The sequence below is a fragment of the Callorhinchus milii genome, unplaced genomic scaffold (assembly GCF_018977255.1).
Source record: "Callorhinchus milii isolate IMCB2004 unplaced genomic scaffold, IMCB_Cmil_1.0 Scaffold1, whole genome shotgun sequence".
In the NCBI taxonomy this organism is placed as follows: Eukaryota; Metazoa; Chordata; class Chondrichthyes; order Chimaeriformes; family Callorhinchidae; genus Callorhinchus; species Callorhinchus milii.
The window spans coordinates 115803681-115820741 of NW_024704742.1; the positions used below are offsets into that span (position 1 = coordinate 115803681).

Consider the following 17061-nt stretch of genomic DNA (forward strand, 5'->3'; position numbering starts at 1 on the left):
TAAACATATACTTATATTGTACTTAATCAAGTTTTCACCAATAAATTGACAATCGTGGGGTCTGGGGCCGCTCTGTCACAGTGACAGTTGCTTACTCTGCACAGGTATGTGCTGGTGTAGGCCCTCCTGGCCACAGTGCCTCACAGTGAGCCCAGAGGACTCGTGCCTATAAAAGTCATGAGCTCTTTTCTTTTGGAATGACGATATGTCAGGAGTTTATTTTTAAAATGTCTACATTAGAGTAAATGCTTCAAATGCCCTTACTGTATCACTTAACTTCTCTTCCCTCCCCTCTTTGTGTGTTTGCAGCATCTGAAGCTGCCTTTAATAAAATAGAGCAACATAAGAACTGCAGAAGATTTTAAATACAAGTCTCAACAAAAACTTTTACCAAGACTGCCAGCCTCAATGTCAGAATTACATTCGTGGAATCTATACCCCAAACAGGCCATTCGGCCCAAATAGTCCAAGCCAGTGTTTATGCTCCACTCTACATGAGCTTCCACCCTTTTTGATTACCCCCCACCCTTCCCTCATCCCCTTCTATTCCATTACTTTTCATATATGCTTCTCTTCTCTATTCATGTACGCAGATTATTATTTAAAGGTTAAGATGTTAGAAATTCTTGCATTTGATTTAGTTCCTTTCATGTCGAGAGGACGTCTCAAAGTGCTTCATAGGATTTACTGCAAAATGTAGTGACTCTATTTTGTAGGCGAACATGAAAGCCAATTTGCACACAGCAAAGTCCCACAAACCGCCATGATTTGAGTGATCAATTTTGTTTGGGGATTGTTGGCCAGAACACTGAGAAAAACTTCCTTCTCTTTATGAATAATGCCATGGGATCATTAACATCCACCCGAACAAGCACATGGGATCTCATTTTAATGTCTCATCTGACAGAAGGCACCTCTGGCAATGCAGTATACTCCCAGCACTGCACTGGAATTTCAACCTAGATGATGTGAATTCATAGTTCCAATGTTGAACCAACAACCACCTGACTCCGAGTGCTACCAGCTAACCCAGGCTTTTACAGGAATTCTTTGTTTAAAAGAAACACAAATTGTTGAAATGATACGTGAATAACTGTTCTTTTTTTTTCTCAACAGTGTAACGATAGAAGATACCTATTCAAGGTCTATGACCAAATTAGCCAAAACATCAAGTAATTACAGTCAGTTGGGGTAAGTGTCGGTCAGATTTTTATTCTAATTGTAAGATCTAAAAATGTCATTACCTGACACCCTTCTCTTATTGTTACCCATGTTATTTGTTTATCTCTGCAAATACTTTTATTCTTTCAGGACCTTTGCACCACTCTGGGATGTTTTAAAATCTTCAACTGAAAAGTTAGCCAGTAGTCATTTAGATCTTGTACGAAAACTACAAGAATTAATAAAAGAAGTACAGAAATATGGAGACGAGCAAACAAAAGCACATAAAAAGGTAAATAAATGTGTATGCTTGACAACTTTTGGAAACTGAACTTTCATCAATTATTGTTAAGGAACTGTAAAGGGTTCTAGTAGGAAATCTGAAAATGAAAACATTAGTTATTCGCTAATGAGGTAGATGTATTGAAGGAATCTTATGCAAAATTGGATGGGTAAGGTAGATTCACTAATGCTCTACTGCCTGGTACTATACAGTAAAACTTAATAATAATTTGGTCATTTAAATCCATGACTGTTTATGGCTGCTGCATTTTGCCCACAAAATATACAGTCAATTCACTTTACAATATATTCTGTGAAACCTTTTGAGACATCTCGAAGATGTGATAAGGGGCTATATCAAATGCAAGGATTATTATTGAAACTCGCAAAGTCTTATCTTTATAATTTATATAATCATCTAAGTCCCATTCAGTTTCCTATCAAACGTTTGCACTATTCGTATTATTCACCCCCTAACTCATAATGCCACTCCCTTTCATTACTCCTGCATTTGCTGGCTGCTTTGAATGATGGGAAATTATATCCTTACCCGTCGACGCATGCAGACTTAACGGCTGGCTGCATTGAATCACGGGAAACATAGTCTTTACCCATCGACACTTGCACAGAAGAACTTCCATCTCCCGCGATTCAATACGATTCCAAAGCTTGCGTTAAGTGCGCACAAGGTGATGGATCAAGGCACATTTAATCATGATAAATGTAGTCTTGACCCGTCCCAGCATGTACATTTCACGGCTGCAGTGCCAACTACCATATGCACTTACCGGCTGCATGAAATTATGCATGCATAATGTAGATTATTAATTAAATCGGAATTTATACAACGTACAACTCACCTGCAACTTGCACTCGTAAAAGTCATATTAAATGTTGTGGTCCAACTTATATGATTTATGTGAGTTTTACTGTAGTTGTCCATTCCATTGAACTGACTTTATTCTGGGATAACTATGGAAGAATTTTGGTCAACAAATGACTTAACCTTTTGTATTAAACCAATATCAGATAATAATGTACTACCCATCTCCAGATGATAGAAATAGCATTGTTTATTTTTTTTTTAGCTTTTAGGGCACTTTAGATAGACGATGACCTTCCTGGCCTCTTTAAAAACTTTAGTTTTTGTGCTTTTAACAGTGGGTAAACAGTGTAGTTTTTTTTTCCATTGTAAATTACTACACTACAGGATAAAAGGGGATAAATTCATTCCCTGCTAACCTTACCTTCACAACTGAATGATGTTATGAATGTATTTTGTTTGTAAAACTTTCAACAACACCTTATTATTGATACCAGGGATTGTAATAAATAGATGCTGGAGGTATAACCTTTACCATATGTAGCTAATAATTTAGAAGCATCTCATTTTCAATTATCTCTTTTGTATGATAGACTAAAGAAGAAGTGGCGGGAACCTTGGAAGCTGTACAGAACATTCAGAGCATTACTCAAACACTGCAGAAATCCAAGGAAAACTACAATACCAAATGTTTAGAATATGAGAGATTAAAAAAAGAAGGGGCAACACAGAAAGAAGTTGAAAAGGTAAGCTTTTGAACCTCTTTGATCAGCTTTTAGATTGGAATATTAGCCCTGAGAGTCAGGTCTTTTTATTCTGTTATGTTTTATTCCATTTGTGGAGTCCTGTAGCTCAGTGGTTAAATAATATTTTTTTTAAAATCCTTGCATTTGATACAGCCCTTTAATGTCTTCTAGACATCTCAAAGCGCTTCATGGAATATACTGTTCAAGTGAATTGACCATATATTTAAGTTTGCAAAACGTTGCAGCAAATTGCACACAGCAGTGTCCCACAAACAGTTGTGGATTGAGTGACCAAATTATTGTTGTGCTTTTTTTGAAGGATTATTCTCCCCGGAAAAGCAATCCTTCAATCGACTAACAACTGTGTTCCTACTTACTGCTAGGTAAACAGAGGCATGTGAAGTAAGGAAACTTGCCAAACATTTTGCCCTGCGGAAATTGAACCCAGGTCTCTCACTTGTGAGGCGGGTGCTCTAAACACTGAGCTACAAGACTCCACAGCTACAGGTTAGAGCACTTGCCTCACAACCTGGGTTCGATTCCCAGCAGGGTGAAAAGTTGGGCAAGTTTCCTTACTCCAAACGCCTCTGTTTACCTAGCAGTAAGTAGGAACCCAGTTGTTAGTCGATTGAAGGATTGCTTTTCCGTGGGAAATAATTCCTTATAATAATGAACTGGTCACTTCAATCCACAACTGTTTGTGGGACACAGCTGTGCGCAATTGGACAGAAGCAGACCATTTGGCTCATCAAGTTTTTGTTCGCATGAGCTACCTATCTAATCCTTCACTTACCTACAGCTAATTGAACAGTTGAAAATTAATGCTGGAAATTAATTAACAGTGGAAGCCGTTTTAGCCAGTTAACCACTGACACCGGGTAAATCGGTCAAAACGTGCAGCCCAGATAAATTTGTATTTTTACCTGTTTTCAATATGCCTGTTAATTCAGTCAATATTCTGATTAATCCAGACAAAATGCCATGCTGTTCGCTGCCGTGTCAACTCACTCGCGTATTCTGTGTCTTGAGCGGCTCCATTCAGCCAGCCACAAGCGACTCCGGGATGGAGATGGGAGGAGTCAAATTGTAATTGATTGAAGCAAACTCCAGCCATTCATAAGCGGCTTCCGGATGTCAATCACCCGGCACCGCATTAAATGGTTCCTTTCCCGTCCAACGGAATGCTAATGGGAGGGAGGAGGCGCCGCCACCTCTCCACTAATGGGCAGGACGAGAACTTTGGTTAACCTCGGGCGCCACTTAAGCCAGACAAACAGCCAGCTCCGGGAGTGTGTCCGTCTTAAGCGGCTTCCACTGTACTTTGAAATGTATGTTTCATTTTTTTTGTACTGGTCTGCTTTCAGAATATCTTCCTTGTTTTAACAAATAAAGTGCTACACTGTAACCTTTATTTTTCTCCTTTGTATTCTGTTCAGGCAGTTGTAAAATCTAAAAAAGCTACAGAAACCTATAAATTGTATGTAGAGAAATATGCCACAGCGAGAACAGACTTTGAACAGAAAATGACAGAAACAGCACAGGTATGTATTGCAATAATAAGAGTGCACTAGATTTTTTGTGAACATCTATTCAGCAATAAACTTGTGTACTGTGAAGCCTGAAGACCATTGCAGAGTGTGATCCTTCACTTACATAATAATAATGCTTGCATTTGATATTGCGCCTTATCACGTCATCGAGACTTCTCAAAGCGCTTCACATTGAAATAAGAAAGTTCTGAAAAAAATTCAAATTGTTCACACAATCAATGAAGAATTGCATTGTTAATTGAATTGTGTATACCTTTAAAATGATTTAGCTTGGGAATTTCATGTTATTTATTTTCCCTTCTCTCTCTCTTCTGAAAGCAGTGATGATGGTGAAGCACATGCTAATAGCCCTCTTGTGCGTTGCTGAAGTAGTCTTTCTTATATTTTTTTAAGCTCAAGAGAGCAAGTGTTGGCAGATTGTTTGACTATTAGGGAGGGGGAAATGGAAATTGAGGTTATCTAACGCTGCCTTCCAGCAACTTCCACAATGCGTGCTCACTTATTTCATCTCTCAATTGAGGGAGAGCTGCATTGGCGGAGTTGCTGACGTCCTTCAGGTGAGACATTAAATGGATGTTCTGTCTCGACATTAAAGATCCAATGTTGGTTACTTATTCAAAAAGAGAAGGTAATTTATTCTATTGTGCTGGCCAACAATCTTATCCCCCAGATAAAATTGGTCATTCACATCATAACTGTTTGTGAGACATTGCTATGGGCAAAATGGTTGCTTTGGCCCCAAAATACATTATTTTGGATACAGAGTCTCTGTAACTTGATGAAGATATCAGTGATTAAGCTCTTGCACCCAACATAAATCTGACGGCTGCTTAACATTTTAACTGGATTTTGCACCAGATTTCATTTGAAAAAATGCATTATAGTATGGTGTTCTATTTCATGATGGACAAAAATTTGGCAGAATCAGCTTCACCTGCTTTAATTGAGTGGCCTTTACGTCATTAATACTCTGTGTTGACAACTGATACGGATGTGTTCCTAGCCCAGAGCATACAGTGATGAGTGATGACTCTGAGGTGATTTTTGTTTTTTTTAAAAAAACTGCAGAAGGGGATTGTATGTTACCATAATACATTGTTGTTTAACATCTACACTTCATTCAGGTGCCTTACTGATTCTGGTGTTCTCAACAAATTTGTCCTTGTCAAGCTTAAGCCATCACTAGTTCCCCAATATCATTCTAACAGTTTGAATTATGTGACATATTATGATATTTGATGTCTCGGTATTTCAATTTACCTCCACATATGTTTCGTTTCCTTGTCTTTGTTTAGCTTAGTGAACGTTTGGAACTATTATTATCGAATACTTTTAATGTATTTATATCCTTTTGCCTCATAGAAATTTCAGGAAATAGAAGAAGCTCATCTTAGGCATATGAAAGAAATACTTCGTTGTTTTGCATATTCAATAGATGAAACTCACATACAGATTGGTCAAGTAAGTATGTTATGTCACTTAAGTGCTTCGAGACGTGTGAAGGGCATTGTATAAATGCACGTTGTTGTCGTGCGGGGTTTTACCAACAAATGCACAAAATGGTCAAAGTACACATGGATACATCATGTGAATATGAGTATTGAGGTCACTTGACCAATGATGATGTCTATTACTCATTTTTTATTTACTAATCAAAAGGGTAATTTTGCCACATCAAGATTCCCAATTCACCATATATGGTTAGTGGCTAACGTAATGGGCAACTCTATAATATAATCATCCTTGCATTTGATTTAGCGCTTTTCACGTCTTCTACACGTCTCAAAGCGCTTCACAGAATAGACTGTAAAGTGAATTGACTATATTTGTGGGCGAAATAACTGCACCAAGGCTACTCAGTCACTTTTAAGATTGGGTAACAGTGCAGGTCAGGTATTAAACCTGGGAGCTTCCTGTCTGGAGTGACTCAGTGTATTTCTTACAGGGAACATTTTGCTAGATGTAACTGCAAAATTTATCAATTGTAACCCAATATATTTTGACCTTACATCGACCCACAGTATTGGAAAAGTTTTAGGGTCTGAGATGAGTAAGACTGGCTAGTTAGTGTCTTACTCATCTTGCCGTAGAATTTTGCACATACTGGAAAAAAAGTGACAAGAACTTTAGCTAATATCTATAAATCGGATTTTCTGAATAGACGTAAAACCGACTCAAGTTTTTATGCACTCTCCATTGGTCTGTCTAATAGAAATAGTAAAAGCTCCATTAAAATGTACTATTATGTTTTATGGCTCTTTTGGGTATTTTTGCATAGCTTGTTTTAAAACAGACCATATGAATAACAACCCACAAATTAGAAAATATGAAAGCAACCAGTAAAAAATCTTATCTATTAAAAAACTGGCAGCAGTAATTTTATTACAGCACCATGTTTTTCTCTAAATTAAATACAGCAGCATAGATCCAATAGCTTTTATTGGACAACTATTTGGTAGCTTGCAACAAATCTGTGTTATAATAAAGGACTAATGTATTTATGTTTGTAAATATTTAGGCTTCTGTGCATTTGTGTAATGCAAACCTTGGCTAAATAAACTATCCATTTTTAAGATAAAGGGTTCACAGCTTTCATTGGCGAGAAACTCAAGAAGTGGCCATATAATTTCCTAAAATGAACACTAAGGCCCCAAAGTCTTAGTCTTATTTTGTAAAACCATTTATCTTCAAATTGAAGTTTGCGAAGAATTGTGTAAAATGCGAAAAACCTGTATTAATTTGAAACCTCCTTATCAACTGAAGAAACTGGCTGCTGAATTTAAACATTTCTATGCAATCTTAAATTTTAAGACCAACATGATGTCACAGGATAGAATTAGATGAAATTCCTGGTCTCAAGTGGTTTTAATCTGTTTTGTGTTTCCCAATACCCTATTTTTATTTTATTGTGTTCTGCACTTTAGTGTTGGCATACCAGTACACGTTTACACTGCTGGATAAAAATTATGTAAAGTTAAGTTGTACTCCAGCCAACAAACTCCTCTGAAAAAAATTGTTTCTGTTGATACCCAGGTGCATGAGGAGTTAGTACAGAATATGGAGAGCACAACTGTTGAAAGCCTGATACAGAAGCTTGCTGAAACAAAGGGGACCGGCAAAGACAGACCTGGTAAGAGTAATATCGTGTGAACTGTGTATTCACAACCTGTTTTTTCTGTTTGAGACATAGCTTTGGAAAAAATAATATAACCTGTTGTGTTCATAGTTTGGCATTAGTTTAACATCAACTTTCTTTTGCTTCACCTCACTTTACCGCTACTTTCCGTGGCCACTGTCAGGGAATGGAATGGATGATGGTAAAGCCACCAAATTCCATACGGGATGATATTGATTAAGCTAACATTGTGTATACCACCAGATGTCTTCACTTTCCCTCTGGGTGCTTATTTCATTATGTAATCTGAACACTGGAAGGAACATGAAAATAGGAGAGACTAGAAAACAGCCCAGTAAAAAGGCTGTAATCAAGAACATTCTTGGCTTCATCTACTTTTCTTCATTCCTGGCTCTGAGCAGGTTCTAGCACAGAGAGTATGTGCGCAGGGTAGATGGGGTAATCATGGAAAATATGCAAATGCACTGGTTTGTAAAAAGTTTCATATTTAATGATGTTACTTATTGCACACATGCACCGAAGTGCAGCCAGTAATTTCAGAAGCTAACAGTGCATTGGTGGAAAGACTTTTGTCAAAGTTTTAACATGTACATTTTCCTGACAAAGGGGCAAGATAGATCATGCATAAATAATTTAGCTGAGCTGTTAATAAATACTGATCTATTGTCACTGAGAAAATTGTTGTGACCTATTGGAATATATTTTGTGAACTCCTTAATGAAATCCATCTATCATTTAATGTAGTCTTCACCTATTTTCTTCAATCAGAAGTATTGTTCTTTCTGTGTTTGTTGTTGGGTGACTGTACAAGTTAACTGGAGAGACAGTTACTGGAGAAAAACAACCATAGTGGAGGCCTTATAAGATTTTTTAATATTATATATATATATAATATGAGGGAAAAAAAATTCACACAGCGAGTTGTTTGGATCTGGAAGGCATTGCCGATTTGATAACAACTTTTAAGAGAGAAGTAGATAATTATTTGCAGGGCTATGGGGAGAAAATGGGGGAGTGGGATTGATTTGAATAGCTCTTTTCAAAGAGCCAGCACAGACACGATGGGCCGAATAGCCTCCTTCTGTGCTGTATATATAGAACTGTTCACCAACCAGATGGGAAATTCCTCCCTGTTGAGATTGCTTTACTCAGAGAACAGAGGTCAGAAATATTTCTGTTCTTAACACCTGAATGCTTGATGAGCAAAACTTAAGATCAAGAGTTTATGATCCAGGCTTTTGTTAACGATGCATTTAAATATTGCCCCCCTTGGTTTCTTTTTAAAATATTTTTTTGTGACGGGTAACTTGGAAAGGATGAAAGGTGGCGTAGGCCCAGGATGTAAATCCAGAAGGTTTTGCTTTGCTGTTCAACCAATAAATATAGTTGTTTTTTTTAAGTACATTAATATAGAAGAGTTTTAAGTGTGTGAATGTATTAACAGTAATACTGGCTCTTTGAGTTTTTTAAATGCATGTGTGCTATATCCACAGAACTGAGTAATACTTTTGAGAAATGGTGATTACTGCTTGCCGTCTCTTCAGTTTTGTAAAGTTAGCTGCCTTTCACCACATTGAAATGTAAAATTAAAGTGAAGCAAGTTTCTGTTATTCTTGTATATTTGTAAATACAAACTTTAAAATGTCTTATAACAGATGTAACTTATTCAGTTTCCTGAAGAACGTGTTTAAGTATTGTTTTTCCAGTGAAAGCCATTAATCTAGTGTTAGTTGAAACTTCTTAAACAAAGTAAACCAGTACATTTTAGTAACGAGTACAAGAGCATGAATAGCCCAGTGCATGCTTGTTGATAATTGCTTGATGAGCCATGCTCCACCATAAAGTGGCTTCCGAAGGCACTGTGGCGGGGAAGTCTTCAACAATTTTCTATAAGATAACAGGCACAGTTTTAGTTATATCTCTTCAGTAACAGGTCATTTTCACCATCTGTAAATCTGGACCTAGGATGTTAGCATGTTAAGATGTTAGCTGTCAATCTAATTGAGGAACAGTCTGCCAACTGTTTCTTTCCTTCACTCAGCACGGGAACATTTCTGTCTAATTTAGTACTCCACCACGTGATAAATTTATCCACTAGTTTTCTAATGTAATTTTCTTGTTCATTTGTCTACAAGGTGGATGTGGGGAAATCGCAGATATTTATTAACATTCTCTGTTTATCAACAATTTCAGGATATTGATCTTGATGAAAAAGGTTAAAATCAACAAAGTTCAATAATTACAAGCAATCGAGTTCAATGACTTGTACCAGGCACTGATCTTGCTAACTAACAGCTTTCATTTGTAGTATTGTACAAGATTGTAGCACAGTATCTGTTTTGAAAAATGATCTGTCATTCTTGACCTCTTTGACCTCAATGATTTTTAAAGAAATTGCTTTGTCACATGCATCCTTTGTAAATGGAATAATTTGGATCAAGGCATTTCAAAATGTTTTACATCCTCCTAAATCCAATTGCTGTAATATTTCAAAGAAGGGAGGTTCTCCCTTAGTATTCCTTTTGTAAAACTAAATGAAGTAAATGTAAAAAATAATTTCACACTTTTTTCGCCAGAAATAAACTTTATGCAGAATTAAATTATAAGTATTCCAGTCATTAAGTTTAATGCAAAGTACTTTTGTTATTTTATTGAAGTACATCAGTTAAGATTTTGTGTTACATTATTAATGTACAAGTACAGACGCCTTAAAATCATGTAAATGTTGAGTACCCTGGAGAAATACTATAACATTTTCCAATAACATTCTCATCTGTCTGACAAGCAAGCTCAAATAAAAACTGAAATATACATATCCCAAGTTAATTAATCAGTGTTTTACTTTTATCAATAAGGTAACTACATTTTTATTTAGCTTTGTACATGTTATACAGGAATGCTCTTTAAGTTTCAGGAAAAGCACTTGAGGTGTTTTCTTTCTGTTCTGTTCACTTTATTACAAGTCTAATGATTGCTGGCGAGTCCCATTTTTCCCAAGTCTCAAGTGCACCAAGTCCCATTACTTCCCTGAGCACATAGTTCTGGACCATGAAATGCATTATTCTGTAGCCTCATTGCATTTTAAAATTATCAGACATCGAGCAGACCAAACAATGTCCAAGAGCATTCTTGTGTGTCTGAGGAACAGAGCACAATTGGTGTTATGAAGCTACTGGAGATAAAACTTTGACAGCATTTGGATCATTGATTTCCAGACTTTTGGTAAATGCACATTCCAGAAAGAGATGGAGCACAGCCTCCTCATCACCAGAGACTTCTAGAGAACAATGTGCCATGGTTTCTGCCTGTACACAAATGATCTAATGGGAAGGGCAACTCTTTCATTACAGCACTTTGTTTAAAAATGAATTTGGTAATTAAAGAAAATTAGAGCGTTTTGCTATAGTGTGTGCAGGATTGTTTCCTTAATCAGTATGCTTCCAGTCTAGGAAGGAGGCTAGACTTGATTTTGTTCTAGGAAATGAAGTGGAGCAAATGAGTAAAGTGAGAATGGGGGAGCATTTAAGAAACAGCGACCATGACAATATTAGTTTTAATGTTAAAATTGAAAAAGGAGAAACAGTCAAAGAAACAGTCAACTGGAAAACGGCAAATTTCAAAGAGTTGAGAGGGAACTAGGCATGGATGAATTGGGTACGAGAGCTGGCAGGTAAGACTTTATATGAGCAGTGAGAAACTTTCATACCTGAGATAAACAGGGTAAAAAGTAGACTTATTCCTACTGTTAATGAAGGGGGTACATAAGAACATAAAGGCAAGTCTTGCTGACAATTTAAATAGAATTTTTGACAAGATAACCAAGACAATAGATGAAGGCAATGCAGTGGATGAGGTATATATGGATTTTCAGAAAGCTTTGATAAGGTGCTGCATGGGAGATTTGTTTTTCAAAAAAGGTGCATAGTATAAATGGAAAGGCAGCAAAGTGGATAGAAAGTTGGTTAAAGAATGAGAAACAAAGGGTTGGAGTACAGGGCTGTTATCTGCAAAGGAGAGATGTAAATAGTGGTGTCCCCTAGGGGTCAGTGTTAGGACCATTGCTTTTCTCCATATGTATAAACATAAATATATATGCATTATATATAAATGATATATCTAAATAATCTAGATTCTGATATAACACAATTTCTATGTTTGCAGATGACATAAAATTGGGGAAAATTATTCCCACTGGTCTGTACCCCTGGAGGGTATCAATTTAACACATTTAGTAAACGAACAAATAAATGGGGGAGGTTAGGAGAAATGTTGTCACACAGAGTTAGTAGAATATGGAATGCCCTACCAGGAGTAGTAGAGATGGAATCCATATTGGCCTTCAAGAGAGTAACCTTAAAAAGAGATTTTCAGTAAATTTGTTGAGCTCAGTTTTCCCCAACTCATTCTATTATTAAAAATATGCCTCTAAATACATAGCCACTGCATTCTATCGTAAATCCTGTGAAGCTCTTTGAAACACTTTGAAGCACTATAGCAAATAAAGATTATTATTTGATTCTGCATTGTTTGATTCATTATATCGGGCATTAGCTCAACAAAATGATCTCTTTATAGTTACTGCAGTGATCTAAAGATGAATTTGCAGTTAAAATGCTCATGATAGAAAATGAGTGATAAAATGTGAACTTTTATTACTCACATAACTTAAAATTACCAATGGACTTGATAAATTACAACAACTTGCACTTGTACAGTGCCCTTCACATGGGGTAGTGTCTTGGAGCACATCACTGCAAGACATAATTTAGAATCTCCTTCAACCCTAACGACCAACCAGACTTTCAGTCATCTTTTCCCTCCCCATCCTCTTCGGTTTCCAACTTCAGCTCAGCGTTTTAAGAGGTCTGTCCGACATGAAAGGTGCTACAGTATATAAATGTAAACCGTGTTGTAATTCGCTTCTCAATTTGAGGAAATTTAATTCTGGTCAGAATTAATCAATTAAACATTGAGATGAAATTCTTACTACCTTTTGCAAAAAATTGTTTAATGGTGACTATAATCTTATTGTCAGACACATTTGCATGATATAAAAATAACACTACACTGATTAAAAGGGTATTGTTTGACTATGCATTTTGCTTACAAAGTGCAGTTTTAGACACCTTATTTCCTCATCGGGCTCGTCTTGACATACCATAAATAATTTATATTGTTGCTTAGGTCTAATGCAATAAAACTGTTGCCTTGTTAATAATATATGGTCAGTGGTCTCCAGCTGTTGTGCTTTTTTTTAAAAAATAAATCATTGTGATTTTTGTTCTGAACAGCTACTTGAGAGACATCAGGCATTCAAAATACAAATTGTTTGGATGTGTTTTATATATACAAAAATTGACCTTTGTGAGCAAGCTTAACATCAAAGTACCAACAGTTACCATTTGTTTTGACAGCAGAATTAATTGAGGCTAAAACATTTAAAATTCCTCTTGTATCAAGCTGTTCATTAGGAATTGCACTGTGTCTTCAGTGCTGTCAGAAAAATAACATGTCTTTCCATGATCAAATAGCAGAATGATAATCGGTCCAGTGCTTTTGAGAGAGAGGTTGAATAAACTTTCTACTGCGGAAACAATTCCGAAGTGACGCGCTGCGAGGGGGGTCAAAATGTGCATTGATATCCAGCTGAGTTGTCAACTGGCTCTGAGCCAGGCACGCAAGGGTTTCACTGCTTCAAGCAGTACTTGAACCATATGCAATTTAAAAACTCTCCTCCTGTCATGCGTGCTTTCAAGGATCAAAAAAAATTCTTGTTATAAAAATTGGTTTGTTGTCTGCATGTTTCACTGAAATTGTAAACTTTTGGTATTTCTGACAGATTTTTGTAGTTTCTGTATTAATGATAATAATAGTCTTTGCATTTGATATAGCACCTTTTCACGTCTTTGAGATGTCTCAAAGTGATTTACAAAATATACTGTAAAGTGAATTGACTGTGTATTTTGTGGGCAAAAAGCAGTAGCTAATATTGCGCACAGTATTGTCGTAAATGCTGGAGTTAGACTGTTTTGGCACCAATTGCTTCGAAACAAAGGATATGTGTGCTTTAAACTCCCTTTCAGATCATCTTATATTTGACTTTTTGCATTAAATGTAGATGAAGATTTTCCATCCCCAAACCATCAGAATTCCTACAGTGATTGCGTTTAGTACTTTATTGAAATCTTGTTTCGTAGTATTGGTGTGCTCAAATTTTAGTTTAGCATAATTTACGTTAATATGTATGTATATTGAAACGGATTATCTCTTAAACAATGGCTATCGGTAATAAAATTCAGCAATGTAGCTGGGAACATACAATTGCACTATTTCTTGAAACACGTTTGTTGTTTAAAAATAAACAAGCTCATCTTGACTAATAAGCCTGAAATCTTATAGCCACACCAGTTTGGGGCACTACAGCTGAATGTTTCCACCACTCGACAGCCTGACGCTATTTTTCAGATACTATTTGATGCTTCAATAGATGCAATAGACTTGTTGTCATTTCTTAATAGGCAAAATTAGCTTAAAAGTGGACACTGTTAGGATCATCTGAGATTTCTTTTTAAATTGCATTTTAACACCATAAATAAACTGTGAGGTCTTAAAAAAAGCTATCATTATTTACCTCTTAATCTAGGAAGCCCACAATATAAAATCCAGCCCAACAAAATACTTATATTTCCTAGATTGAATATTTTGTGCTTTAAAACAATTTTGTCTTGTGAAGTGCCTTTCTTTAGATCAGGCACTATTGGTTGAGCAAGAGGACATATATAGAACGTATTCCAGGCCTCGGTCAACAGTGCCTTTGAAATGGCCTCAAGGCGATCTAAAAGCATGTTTATGTCACACTTCAGAACCAAGAAAGTTCAAATAGAACTCAAGTCTACAATGAGGTTGAGTGTTAAGCTCCTATGTTCTGCTCGAACAGCAGAAACTGAATACCTTTGGCATTACTTGAAAAGTAAACGTGCACATGTGCTGTTGTTTCCATTACAATTTTCATTTTCTTTGGGAAGCATCATATAGTCCAGTAATATCAAAGCCTTATTGCTATATTGCAGGGTCAGGCTGACTATTTGGCCATTGAAGATCACCATAGTCAGTGCACCTCGATGTATAAATGGGCCATTTACCTAGCAGTAACATTTCCTTTTATATACACACCCATGGATCAGCTGTTTCCTGTGCTTAAAAAAGACGACTTCCACGTGTGCTGCTTTAATGTACTGCACATGTGCAAAACAGCAAATGATGTTGGCAGCAGCCGAATGACTGGGAAATCTGCTGTTTTACACGAAAGATAGGTGGTGCCTGGAAACAAATGGGGCAACTGATTGTATACAGAATGGATGAGCTCTAAAATGCAATTGCTTTATAACCAAATCAGCACTATAAAGAAGTGATTTATAACAGGACCCTCCTATTATAATAATAATAATATATATATGGTGTGTATGTGTGTATATATATATATAAAACCGCCCACAAATACACTGTTCACTCCACTTCACAGTCCAAACTTGTAAATGGCTCTGGGATGTCCTCCTGACATGAAAGGCGCTATACCAAATGCAAGGATTATTTATAGATATATATATATATATCTATATTTCTTGGTTTCTATTACTCTAAAGTTGATGGCTAGCAACTTCAGTGAATGATTTATTTTGAGGAATATTGTCTTAAAATATGATGATTAATTATGTCTCAGACCTACAGCTTCACAGAAAGTTATGTGGTCTGAATAATTGTAAACATTTGTAGTTGTAAGTAGGAACCGCAGCCTTCATACACGCATTCATTACATCAAGGCTCGACTATGCAAACTCTTTGCTTGCCGGCCTCCCCAACTCCTCCCTCCATAGGCTGCAGATCATCCAGAACTCTGTAGCCCGTGTCCTCTCTCGCACCAAGCTCCGTGACCCTATCACCCCCATTCTCGCCCAACTCCACTGGGTTCCCATCACACAGAGGAGACAGTTCAAGATCCTGGTCCTCACCTTCAAAGCCCTTCATGATCTTGCTCCCACCTACCTCTGCGACCTCCTAAACCCCTACCATCCTGCCCGCTCCATCCACTCAGCAGGCTCCGGTCTGCTTCACGTCCCCCGCCTCACCCACCCCACCATTGGCAGATGGGCCTTCTGCCACTCTGCCCTCGCTCTCTGGAACTCCATCCCACAGTGCCTCCGCCTCGCCCCGTCCCTTAACTCCTTCAAGACCCTCCTCTTTGACTGTGCTTTCGATTACCCTGCTTCCCCCCCTGCCCTCCACCCTCCCCAATCTCGACCACCAGCTCAGGTCCGAAACTCTGACTGTCCAGCGCCTAGGGACATCCTCCCGACGTGAAAAGTGCTATACAAATATAATGTTGTTATAGTAAAGATGTTGCCTAATGCTTAATAGTTTATATAAAGTATTTGAGAAAAAACATTGTAGCTGAACTAGAATTTAACAAAGGTACTTGAAAGACAAATAGATTTTATATTTATTTGTTTTTTGTTTCAGGACCCATCGAGTTTGAAGAATGTAACATAGCAAATGCGCTAGAAGGTATTTTTCTCTTTAGAATATATAACTGATGTTTGTACTTACAAAGTACAATGTGCAAATCTATTTTTGAGATTATTTCTACATAATTAAATAAAAATACTCGTGTAAATGACTGAATTTTTGTTCTTGAATGGTGTCTTTACAGACATTTGTTTAGTACATTATGGATTTTTTTTCTTGTGAAGTATCTTTTGATGTAAAATTTGCTAACATGCTAATGCTAATTAGTATTTATAATGCAGGAGTGAAGAAGTCAAAAAGAAAAACTTTCGGAATACCAGGTCGAGCAAAGAAAGAAAAAGATACAGATTCAGTGTGAGTGATTGTTTTAGTGTTTTTTTTTAGCTTATTGTGCATTAAAAGGTGCAGCATTCAGAAGAGGCAGCTCTTGCTTTAAGTGTTTTTGATCCTGTTTAAAGTTGTACATGAATGTGCTTTCTAAGTGCAAGTTATAACTTTGTCAGCATTCTAAAGAGTGATGTTGAACCATTTATTTTTTTTAAAAAAATACAAGCACCCTTTCTTGCAGTTCTTATATGAAAATTTAATTATCTGCTGCAAAATATATTTGTAGAATTTTTTTTGCTATAGTGGCATGTTTGTTCAACTACTTTAATACTGTAGCAGAGTGACCTGAGAGCACATCCCAGTGACTGGCATTTGAACTCTCTTCTAACGCTGAGTTTGCTAAACTTGGTCAGGCTCTCCTATGGGAGGAAGCGAAAGCCAACAATCTAATCTTTCATATGCTGACAAAGTAACCTTTCAGTCAAGAGCACTAATAATGTCATCCGTGCAGAT

General features: G+C 36.8%; 1 protein-coding gene across 1 annotated transcript in view; it reads left to right on the top strand.

Moving 5' to 3' along the window:
• The window catches only part of fcho2 (FCH and mu domain containing endocytic adaptor 2), an 88160-nt gene that overhangs the window by 23320 nt on the left and 47779 nt on the right, over nt 1–17061 (top strand). Inside the window, exons 3-10 of the mRNA XM_042334660.1 lie at nt 1117–1191; nt 1312–1453; nt 2860–3012; nt 4449–4553; nt 5925–6023; nt 7596–7692; nt 16216–16260; nt 16503–16575. Coding sequence (XP_042190594.1) covers nt 1117–1191; nt 1312–1453; nt 2860–3012; nt 4449–4553; nt 5925–6023; nt 7596–7692; nt 16216–16260; nt 16503–16575 — 789 coding nt within the window. The remainder of the gene's footprint in view (nt 1–1116; nt 1192–1311; nt 1454–2859; nt 3013–4448; nt 4554–5924; nt 6024–7595; nt 7693–16215; nt 16261–16502; nt 16576–17061) is intronic.